The 12292-nt window shown below is 38.7% G+C and overlaps 1 protein-coding gene across 1 annotated transcript in view; it reads right to left on the bottom strand.

Moving 5' to 3' along the window:
• Positions 1 to 2620: 2620 nt before the first annotated feature.
• Positions 2621 to 12292, bottom strand: part of LOC140508306 (uncharacterized) — a 38159-nt gene continuing 28487 nt past the window's right edge. The window contains exons 5-6 of the mRNA XM_072616124.1: positions 5162 to 5241; positions 2621 to 4546 (exon numbers count right to left, since the gene is read on the bottom strand). Coding sequence (XP_072472225.1) covers positions 3269 to 4546; positions 5162 to 5241 — 1358 coding nt within the window. The 3' untranslated portion in view covers positions 2621 to 3268. The remainder of the gene's footprint in view (positions 4547 to 5161; positions 5242 to 12292) is intronic.

Consider the following 12292-nt stretch of genomic DNA (forward strand, 5'->3'; position numbering starts at 1 on the left):
TTATTTCCCACCCAAAGTCTGATGAAAGTCCCCATGTTATGGGAAGGAGACCTTGGCACCAGAACTGCGTGCTCTGTGTTAGAGAGCTATTCCAAGTATAAATTTTCATCAACTTCAAGTCATGTAAGAATTAAATTTAAAAGTTATCATCTCCCATCATGCAGGCAACTTAGAGGAGTCTAATATGAAATGAGAGGCATGCTATGGTGTTGTTCAGTTAGTAGACTCTTCATGACCCCATTTGGAGTTTTGTTAGCAGAGATGCTGGAGTGGTTGAGATTTCCTTCTTCAGCTCATTTTAGAGGAGGAAACTTGGGCCAATAGGGTTAAGTGACTTGTGCAGGGTCATACAGCTAGAAAGTGTCTGAAGCTGAATTTGAATTCAAGAAAAAGTCTTTCTGACTCAAGGGCTGATGATCTATCCATTATGCCACCTAGTTGCCCCAATATCACCTTGTCCAATATTCTAAGTTCCCTGATCATGCTCCAATTAATAACTTGAGAGTAGAGACTTCTATGTCCTTCAAAGTGCAGGCATTCCCAAGGGGTCCAATCCCCTGTGACTGGTCAACACACTGGGAGGTGGGTTATATTAACATGATTGAGGTCACTAAATCCTAGTAAAATATCTTTTCAACAGTGGCTGATACAACCCCACCTGGAGACAGAGGAAATACCTCTCCTATCAGATCAGCTCCAAACTAAACCAGATCACTACCAACCTTGGGCTATCTAGGTAGAAGAATCTATCTCTACCCAAGCCTGGGCAGCTTCCAACACAATCTCATTATCAGGAATGTCCTTCTGAAGAACTTTTCAGAAGGGAGCTGGAGCTCTCAGCTGTTCAGCCTGAAATGATATTCCTTTCCATATCCTTAACAACTTAGTAACTAGGTATTGCTATTAATTACTGAAACTAAATGAGAAACATCTTCAGTTTGGTTTGGGGAAGAGAATTTCAGTGCAATTCATTTTCTCATATTTTCCCAAGTCATTTGTTATAAAAACAAAACAGTTTAGGTAGAAATAGGTAGTAATCTGCAAAACTACTTTCACTTTTCAGTAACATCTGATCTTCCTAAAGCATCTGGGATTAGAGGGGAAGCCTGAGGAAGTGACAAGATCAGATAACCCTGTATGTGAAATTGGAATGATTCTATTGGGGTTCTTGCTTCCTTTTTTTGTTTTTCTCAATTCTGACATCACTTTCAATTTTCCCTGTACTTGGGGCCTACATATTGAGCTAACCTGTCAGACTTGCAACTTCCAGAATACAGGCCATTCACCTATCATTGGTAGCCAACAGTGGTTACCAGCCCATGTCCCCTCTTCTTCCCTGGCTGAAGCCTGTGCTTGGTGCCAGTCATCCTCCTCCCTATGACCCCCTCAAAGCAGTGACAGCTCTACAGCCCTTGCCAACAGGAAGCAGTGTCAGTAACTTTTGTTAGTAACTCTTTGAGTGTGTAATGATGGGGTGATGGGACCTAGACCCTGAATTTTCCCCAACACTTCAGCAACACAGTCTCTGGCATCTGGCCCAGACCAGCCCACCTAGATACTCAGTAGGCCTTTCACTTTGGTTCTCTGACCCACCCCAGACTCCTGTTGTACCTGGGCCACCCCAGCATATTTGCCATCCTAATCCTATCCAGATTTCACTGTTGCTTTGTAAGTATCACCTTTTGATCTCCATTAAGGGACTGAATAACTAGGAATCTAGTCTTCTGCTACTGGCATTACAAGGAACACTGCCACTTTTATTGAAAGAAGTGTTTGAAGTCTTTGCAGGCAGACTCACCCTGTACAATGACATTTTGGGAGTTTCCAGTAACCCAAAAATGTCACACACACATATATATGTATGCATGTATGTAGGTATATACATACATACTGACTACTTCTTAAAGAGGCCTATTCAATGAATGGACTTGTGAGTACCTGAATAGCCTTGGTCTAAAGGGGTCAAGATCTCCCACTGCATCCTGGGCTATCTCCAGTTATCCTGATGAATGTCTGGTCACTGGATCCAGATGGCTCCAGAGAAGTGAGGCTGGTGACCTTGCACAGGCCTCCCTCACTCAAAAGAAAGTCAAGTGCAAGTGATGTCATCAACTCTCTGATAGTATGGTCTTCTTTGGCAGCCAACGATGATCACAACAATTTACATACACACACACATATATGTATACGTGTGTAGGTATATTCCTTCTTTTGCCTTCATTCACATCCCCAAGCATTCCCTCTCCTTTCCCATTTAGGTAACAGGACCAAGATCAATAAATACTCTGCTCCATTTCCTGGTTGGTGAATGCCTATCTATGCCCTAAGGCCTCAATCCCCAGTGTAGTAACTTTCTCAGCCACTGAGTCCCTCCCTGAACACCACTCCCCATTGCCAGACTAAGTTCAGGAGGGTGAGGAACGTCTTTGCCTTTGAGGAGATGCCCATTAATTGGGGAATGGCTGAACAAGTTTTGGAATATGAATATAATGGAATACCCTGGTTCCATAAGAAATGATGAGCAGGCAAACAAGAAAAATCTGGAAAGGCTGGAATGAACTGATGCTGAATGAAGTGAACAAAACCAGAGGAACATTGTAAGAACACAGTAAAAGCAACATTGAGCAATGAACAATTTTATTACATTTAGCTGTTCTCAGAAATACAATGATCCAAGACAATTCCAAGTGATTCATAATGGAAAATGCCATCCACAACCAGAGAAATCACTACAGAGTGACAATTCCATCTTCAATGGTGTACTTCAGGGTCAGACTATCTCTCTTGTTCTGGGCCTCTGTATGAATTTGAACCCACATTGTTAAGGATTATTGTCTCATGAACACAATAACTATATCCTGCCCTAACATACAATGAATGAATTTCCAAGGGTTTCTTCCTAGTGTGAATTCTCTGAGCAAAAGCAAGACTGGAGTTGAATCTGAAACTCTTTCCACATAGATAACATCCATAAGGTTTCACTCTTGTGGGGAGTTTCTGATATGCAGCTAAAGGAAGTTCTGTGTGAAAGCCTTTCCACACTGATTACATACATAAGGCTTCTCTCCACTGTGCATGCTCTAATGTACATCCACAAGGCTTCTCTTCACTGTGGATTATCTGATGTCCAACAAGATTCCCCTTCTACGTGAAAGCCATTCCACATGGATTACATTCATAAGGCTTCTCTCCAGTGTGGATTCTGATGTATAACAAGAGCAGAGTTGGGTTTGAAAGCCTTTCCACACTGATTGCATTCCTAAGGCCTCTATCCAGTGTGGATTCTCTGATGGTAAGCAAGATTGGACCTTGCTGTGAAAAACTTTCCACATTGATTACATTCATAAGGCTTCTCTCCAGTGTGGATTCTCTGATGTATAGCAAGAGTGGACTTGTGTTTGAAAGCCTTTTCACACTGATTACATTTATAAGGCTTCTCACCAGTGTGGATTCTCTGATGAATAACAAGATTGGACTTCTCTGTGAAAGACTTTGCACATTGATTGCATTTATAAGGCTTCTCTCCAGTGTGGATTCTCTGATGTTTAGCAAGATTGGCTCTTCCTGTGAAAAGCTTTCCACATTGATTACATTTATATGGCTTCTCTCCAGTGTGGATTCTCTGATGTTCAGTAAGAATGAACTTCTGTCTGAAAGACTTTCCACACTGATTACATTCATAAGGCTTTTCTCCAGAGTGGATTCTCTGATGTCGAGCAAGACAGGATTTCTCTGTGAAAGCCTTTCCACACTGATTACATTCATAAGGCTTCTCTCCAGTGTGGATTCTCTGATGGACAGCAAGACTGGACCTCTCTGTGAAACACTTTCCACAGTGATTGCATTTATAAGGCTTCTCTCCAGTGTGGATTCTTTGATGTTGAGCAAGTTTAGAGCTTCCTCTGAAAGCCTTTCCACATTTATTACATTCATAAGGCTTTTCTCCAGTGTGGATTCTCTGATGTTCAACTAGACTCTGCCTGATTATGAAAGCCTTTCCACATTGATTACATTCATAAGACTTCTCTCCACTATGGATTTTCTTATGTTTAGCAAGACAAGAGTCCTGTTTAAAAGCCTTTCCACACTGGTTACATTCCAAAGGCTTTTCTCCAGTGTGGATTCTCTGATGTGCAACTAGTCTATGCCTCATTATGAAAACCTTTCCACACCGATTACATTCATAAGGCTTCTCTGCAGTGTGCATTTTCCGATGTTTAGCAAGACCAGAGTTTCGTTTGAAAAATTTTCCACACTGATTACATTCAAAAGGTCCTTCTCCAGTGTGGATTCTTTCATGTTCAGCAGGATGACCCTTCTCTCTGAAAGTCTTTCCATGCTGATTACATCCATAAGGTTTCTCTCCAGTGTGGATTCTCTGATGTACAGCAAGACTTCCACCGTCTGTGAAAGCCTTTCCACAGTGATGACACTCAAAAGGTTTCACTCTACACTGGATTTTTTGATGGGTCATAAGACTCTCCCTCCTTGTGAAAGCCTTTCCAAATTGATTACATTCATAAGTCTTCTCTGCAGTATGGGTTCTCTGAAAGCCAATAAGGAGAGATCTGTAATAGACAGACTTTCCACTTTCATTATATTCATAAAATCCCCCACCAGTATCAATCTTATGAAATGTATCCACATCTGAGTTCAAACCAAAGTCTTTCTGACACTGAACACATGCATAACTTTTCATTCCAGAGTGAAACATAGGTTGACAGAGATGAATGAGGGGATGAGGTTGTTCCCCATTCATTACATTCGTCAGGCTCCTTTTCAGTGGGATTTGCTGAGGAGTAAAGGCCTTCCCACCTTCATTAGTTACAGAGAGCATTTCTCTACTATCACTTTTCTGATGTCTAAGGAGGACTGAACTCCAGCTCAAGGCCATTTCCCATTGATTTCCTAGATGCATTTGTATGTCAAGAAGATTCTCAGGGGACTGAAAAAGTTTTACCTTTTCAGCAAAGGATTTCCTATGTTCACAACGTGGGAGATACACATTCCCTGTGGTCATTTTCTTCCATTCATTTAGGAAGGAAGACTGTCTGAATCTCTTTCCAATTTCAAACTCACAGTCACTCTTTGGATTTTTATATACTTTAATAATAAAGTCATGAATTTCTCTCAAATTGAAGCCCCAGGGACCATCACTCACCACTTTTTGCAGGTCACACTCTTCCAAAAGACTTCTCAGCTTTCTTGCTATTTCATTTACTTCCAACCTGGTTTCTACATCTGAAGAAAACAAACATCCAAACAGAAAAATGGAAAAAGATATACACACATAAATAAATGAAATCACAAGGGCTACTAAAGATGTAAGTCTTAAACTTAAATGCAACAAAACTTCATTGTCTACTCTTGAAGCAAACACTGGCAATACAGAGACTGTGTCACTACAAGGAGAAGAGACAGTGCGACAAAGGAGATGTGCACCACAGTGCTAGAACCATCAAAGCCTAAACATTTACATTCAACAAAAGCAGCAGCCCCAAGGCAAAGTTGCTACCAGAAGACTGCTCAGTCAATTACTAAGAGTGACTCTTCTTGGGACAACACTCTGTAGCTCAGTTGGAGAGAAGGCTGAGCCTAAACAGTTTTCAACATTCCAGGAGGAAAGGAGTGGGCAGCTTTCAGATATTTATTGTACAGGACCATATTAACTCATCGGGCTAGAACACTTGTAAAATTCTAAACTGTTTTTGATGAAAATTACAGGGAAATTCAATAGGTACTAAATGAAGAATGAGTATTTGACAGGCCTACCACTAGGTTACTTCATCCATCTCTAAGAAAGCTGTATTTAACTCCAGCCATGGATAAATGCAAGCAAAGCTTGGAGAGATTCAGGACTCTTGGCTCAGTAAGAAGGCAGATGGAATTCAGCTTTATGCTGATCATAACAATCCAAAGCACTTTTATGATGCCCTTGAGACTGTGTAAATGGTCCTTCATTGTCAAAGAGGAGTGTGCCATCAGGAAGATGATGCCATGAATTGCATTTGAATTGGATTTAAGTGAAGGAGTGCTGTGCAAGGCTACCAAGCTCACTTTATCCTCCAGAGCCCTCTGCATCCAGTGGCTAGATAGAGATCAGGACAACTGGAGATGGCCAAGACGCCTGAAGGCTACTTATGGTCCAAAAGCCTGTACAACTCTGGTGCACCTCACCTACTCAGGAATGATGAAGCCACATTGATTAGTGATAAGGACATGACCCTCCAGAGTCGGGCTGTGCACTTACATAGTACTCTCAAAAGATCATCTTCAAATACTGCTGAAGCTACTGACCATTTACCTCAGGTTGTCCTCCATCCCTCCCAAGCCATTTCCCAACTGATGGGCATCCCCATAATTTATAATTCATGCTACCAAAAAGAGAGCTACTTATAAGTATTTTAAAACACTTTTTTTTCTGTTTTCCTTAATTAACTTGCAAAACAGACCTAAGAATAGCATTAGTGGATCAAAAGGTAGACACAGTTTAACCGTTTGGTCATAATTGTAGGTTAGTGTGCAAAACTGATGGATCAGTTCATAGATCCACCAACTGTGAATTAGTGTCCCAAATTTTCCATATTCTCCCCAACATTTATCCCTTTCACCTTCTATCATTATAGCCTGACAGCTATAAGATGATATCTCAAGGATATTTTAATTAGCATTTTTGTAATAAAAATTTTGAGCATTTTCTCATATCATTGTATATAGTTTTGATTTCTTCAGCAGAAGCTGCCAGTTCCTAGCCTGTGACCACTTACAGTTGAGGAATGACTCATATTCTTTCAGATCTGACCAAGTTCTTTATGTATTTCAGATATGAGACCCTTATCTGAGAAACTGTCTATAAAATTTTTCCTCCACTTTTCTGTTTTCCTTTTGATATTGGCTACATTGAATTTATTTAGACAAAACATTTATAATTTAGTGTACTTGAAAATTATTCATTTTGTCCCTCATTATAGGATCTTTTATTGACACACAAATTGTTTACATCTAAACAAGTGTGAATGGTAATATGCTCCATCATGTCCTTTTAATTTCCTGTAATGTCTTCCTTTATATCAAGGTCATGTATGCATTTAGGGGCAGTTAGGTGGTGCAGTGGATAGAGCACCAGTGCAGGAGTCAGGAGGACCTGAGTTCAAATCTCACTTCAGACACTTGATATTCACTAGCTGTATGACCTTGGGCAAGTCACTTAACTCCAATTGCCTTATCCTGGTCACTGGATTCAGATGGCTCTGGAGAGGAAGTGAGGCTAGTGACCTGCACAGCCCTCCCTCCCTCAAAACCAAGTCAAATGCAAGTCATGTCATCATTTCTCTGATGGCATGGTCGTCTTTGGCAACGAAGGAGGAACACACACATGTATGCATTTGAACCTTATTTGGGTAAATGGAGCATGATATTGATCCCTGTACAATTTTTGACAGAATAGTTTCTAGCTTCCCAACTTTCAAAAAATCAGGAATTCTTACCACAGAATTTGGTCTTGACATTTTTCAAACTCAGAGTTCCTCTCTTCTAACTCATCTACTTTTATATCTCTTAGTGAGCACCAGATAGACTTTTTTTTTCCTATCATTATTTTCTTTTAATTTTCTCTATTTTACTTTTAACTCATGGAATAAATGAGCATTTCTATAACATGGTAAAATGATGTAATTTTTTAAAAAAGATGATTGCACATGAAGTAGCAAATAAGTTACATATAATTACCTATTCTTTTTAAATACTTAATAAAGTTATTCCATAAATTACTTTTTCACCTTCCCTCCTCTTCCCTTTGCCCTAGGGATACATCATCTTTGGAAATGCACCTAGTAGGGGTATTGCTAGGTCAAAGGGTATAGGCAGTTTAATAACATTTGGGGCATAATTCCAGATTGCTCTGGAGCTTTGACCATGTATCAATCAGGGAGTAACTGATAAACTTACAGATTTTACAGAGATGTTTGTACATTTCAGATATGAGAACTTTACCTGAGAAACCTCAAATAAAATTTCTCCCCTCCAAATTTTTTACTTTCCTTCTGGTCTTGGGGACATTGCTCTAATCTGGATAAAATGATTTTAATTTGGTGTAATTAACATTGTCCATGTCACACCTCATTCTCTTCCATGTCTCTTGTTTATTCATGTTGTTCACCTGTCTAATAAAAGTCTGATAAGTAACGTGTTCCATCTTCATGTTTTCGTGTAATATCTCTCTTTAAACCTAGGTCATGTACACATTTTGACCTTATCTTCATAAACTGTAAAATGTTCTTCTATGCTCAATTTCTGCCACACTTCTTTCACCTTCCCCAACAATTTTTCCCAAATAATGAATTCTTATTCCAAAACCTTAAGGCTTTACACTTCTCAAATAGGCAGTTACTCTATGGATTTGCTGCTTTAAATTGTACATCTACTTTGCTCCATGGATCTACTTTCTATTTCTTAGGCAGCACCAGAGAGTCTTGACAATTACTGTCTTCTACACTTCAAGATCAGTTTCTGCTCAACTTGTTTCCTTTATATCATGTTTTTATGACTTTTTTTCATGTTCTTCCTAATGAATTGTTTTATTTTTTCTAACTCAGTTAAATAAGGTTTTGGTAATTCCCGGTGCCATTGGATTGGCATTGAAGGTATAAATTAGGTTAGATAAAATTGTCCTTTTTCTTTTATTGGTCTTGCATACCCAGGAACAATTAATATCTGTCCAATTATTTAAGTCTGCTTTGATTTGTATAAAATGTTTTTTTGTATTTGTGTTTATGTACTTCCTAGGTTTCTGGTTTCTGGAAGCTACTGTCTAGAACAAGGGTAGGAACCTGTGTCCTCCAGTTCACATTTGGCCTTCTAGGTCCTTGGGTGCTGCCTTTTGATTGAGTCCAAGTTTTGCATTACAAATCCTTTTATTAAGGGGATTTGTTCTGGGATGTTTGCATTCAGTGAAAGGGCCATACGTGAGGACTTAGATGTAGGGTCACATGTGGCCTCAAGGTCACAAATTCCTACCCCTGATCTAGACTTATTTTAAATAGGCTATCTCTTCTTACAGGGTTTTCTTGTTGATATACAGGAATATTGATGATTTACATTGTATCATGCTTCTTTGTTAAAATAATTGTTTCAACTAACTTTCAACTTCAGTTGAGTCTTTGGGATTTTCCATGGATTTCATCCTATTGTCTTCAAAAAGAGATATTTTTATTTCCTCACTTTCTAGTCTCATTTCTTTTATTTCTTTTTCTTCTCATATTGCTATACTAGGATTTCCAATACAGTACTGAATAATATTGGTGACAATGGGGATCCTTTTGGAACATCACAGCTCACTGGGAAGATTGCTAACTAATCTCTCCCCATTACAAGAAACCCTTGCTGACAACTTTAGGGGAGTGTTTTTTGTCAATTTAAGGAAAAATTCATTTTTCCTATACTTTCAAGTGTTAGTGAGAGAAATGGGTGTTCTATGTTATCAAAAGCTTATTCTTCAGCTGTAAATATATGCACATGAATTTTTTTGTTGCTGTTTTCATTATTGTTAGAATGTGTTTAATTTTCCTTAGGTTAAACCTTTCCTGTATTTCTGGTACAAATCCTAGTTGGTCCTAATTTACAATCTTTGCAATTAACTGTTGCAGTCTCTTTGCTAGTATTTTATTTAAGACTTTGGCAACCACAGACATTAGTGAAATTGGTCTATAATATTTTCTTCCTTATTCTTCATGAGTCAAACAGCAACATCATATTTGTTTCATAAAAGGAGTTTGGTAGTTGCCCCTTCTTTGTCTCGTTTTCCAAATTACTTATTTAATACTGGAATTAGCTGACCTTCTCATGGTCAGTACAATTCCCCTTCAAATCCATCTGGTCCTATTTCTTTACTCTGAGCAAGCACATTTGTGGCCAGTTCAATTTCTTTTTCTAAAAGAAGATAATTTACATATTCTGTTTTTCTTGTTAATGCCACAAAATAAGGTTCCAGAACAGCTCCACTCCCATCTTCTTCTTCTGTTTCATTTCTTTGTAGGACTTCTTACTGTGTAATAACTGCTCCATTTTACCTCTCCCTACTGAGTTTTATTTTTGAGAATGAACCCGTCATAATCAACTCAGTTTAAGCTTTTGTTTTTGAAACTATTCAAGTAATGATCACATTCTTAAGGGTACTGGCAATATTTTCACACATAAAACCTAAACACTTTGGCCCTACTGAGTCTCTTATCACTGGTCTTTAATGTTTATCTGATACTGCTCTTGCATCTTCCACATCCAATTTTCCATTGGGTTCTGCTCTTTTACTCATAAATACCTGAATGTCTTTCACTTCATTAGATGTCCCTTTCTTATTTTCCATTCAAGATTATACTCAGTTTTAGTGGGTTAGATATTTTTCTTCAAAACTGCAAATCCCTAGCTCTGTGAAGTATAATGCTCCAATGTCTTGTGATGTAGAAGCCGCTAGGTCTTGTGTTGTCTTGAATGTAGCTCCACTGTATTTACATTGCCATTTTCTTGTGGCTTCTAGTATTTTTTCCTTAATTTAGGAGCTTTGTAACTTGGCTATAATGTTCCTGTCAGTTTTCATTTTGGTATCTCTTTCAGGGGATGAATGGTGAGTTTCTTTTTTCTTTTTCTACTTTACCTCTTGTTCTAGAACTTCAGGGAAACTTCCTTCAATATGTCTTGAAATAGTGTATCTAGACCCTTTTTTGATCATACTTTTCAGGTTGTATAACACTTTTTACATTGGGTCTCCTTGATCTATTCTCCAGATCATTGGGTTTTAAAAAAAATTTTTTTTTTGTATTTAAATTTATTTAAGATTTCAACATTCATTTCCACAAAATTTTGGGTTCCAAATTTTCTCCCCATTTCTCCCCTTCCCCCACCCCAAAATGCCAAGCATTCTAATTATCCCTAACACCAATCTACCCTCCATTCTAACTTCCCTCCCTTCCCTTATCCCCATCTTCTCTTTTGTCCTGCAGAGCAAGATAACTTTCTATACCCCATTACCTGTATATCTTATTTCCTAGTTGCAAGAACAATACTCAACAGTTATTCCTAAAACTTTGAGTTCCAACTTCTCTTCATCCCTCCCTCCCCACTCATCCCCATTGGGAAGGCAAGCAATTCAATATAGGCCATATTTGCGTAGTTTTGCAAATGACTTCCATAATAGTCATGTTGTATAAGACTTAACTATATTTCCCTCCATCCTATCCTGCCCCCCATTTCTTCTATTCTCTCTTTTGACACTGTCCCTCCCCAAGAGTGTTGACTTCTAATTGCTCCCTCCTCCCACTGCACTCCCTTCCATCATCCCCCCCACCCTGCTTATCCCCTTCTCCCCCACTTTCTTGTATTGTAAGATAGGTTTTCATACCAAAATGAGTGTGCATTTTATTCCTTCCTTTAGTCGACTGTGATGAGAGTAAGCTTCATGTTTTTTCTCTCAACTCCCCCCTTTTTCCCTCCACTGAAAAGTCTTTTACTTGCCCCTTTTATAAGAAATTGTTTGCCCCATTCCATTTCTCCCTTTCTCCTCCCAATATATTTCTCTCTCACCCCTTAATTTCATTTTTTTATGATCCCATCCTATTCAATTTACCCTGTGCTCCATGTCTGTGTGTGTGTGTGTGTGTGTGTGTGTGTGTGTGTGTGTGTAATCCTACCAACTACCCAGATACTGAAAAAAGTTTCAAGAGTTACAAATATTGTGTTTCCATGTAGGAATGTAAACAGTTCAACTTTAGTAAGTCCCTTATGATTTCTCTTTGCTGTTTACCTTTTCATGGTTCTCTTGATTCTTGTGTTTGAAAGTTAAATTTTCTTTTCTGCTTTGGTCTTTTCATCAAGAATGCTTGAAAGTCCTCTATTTCATTGAATGACCATTTTTTCCCCTGAAGTATTATACTCAGTTTCCTGGGTAGGTGATTCTTGGTTTTAGTCCTAGTTCCTTTGACTTCTGGAATATCATATTCCACATCCTTCAATCCCTTAATGTAGAAGCTGCTAGATCTTGTGTTATCCTGATTGTATTTCCACAATACTTGAATTGTTTCTTTCTAGCTGCTTTCAATATTTTCTCCTTGACCTGGGAACTCTGGAATTTGGCCACAGTGTTCCTAGGAGTTTCTCTTTTTGGATCTCTTTCAGGAGGTGATCGGTGGATTCTTTCAATATTATTTTGTCCCTTGGTTCTAGACTATCAGGGCAGTTTTCCTTGATAATTTCATGAAAGATGATGTCTAGGCTCTTTTTTTGATCATGGCTTTCAGGTAGT

This window comes from Notamacropus eugenii, chromosome 5 (assembly GCF_028372415.1).
Source record: "Notamacropus eugenii isolate mMacEug1 chromosome 5, mMacEug1.pri_v2, whole genome shotgun sequence".
Taxonomy (NCBI): Eukaryota; Metazoa; Chordata; class Mammalia; order Diprotodontia; family Macropodidae; genus Notamacropus; species Notamacropus eugenii.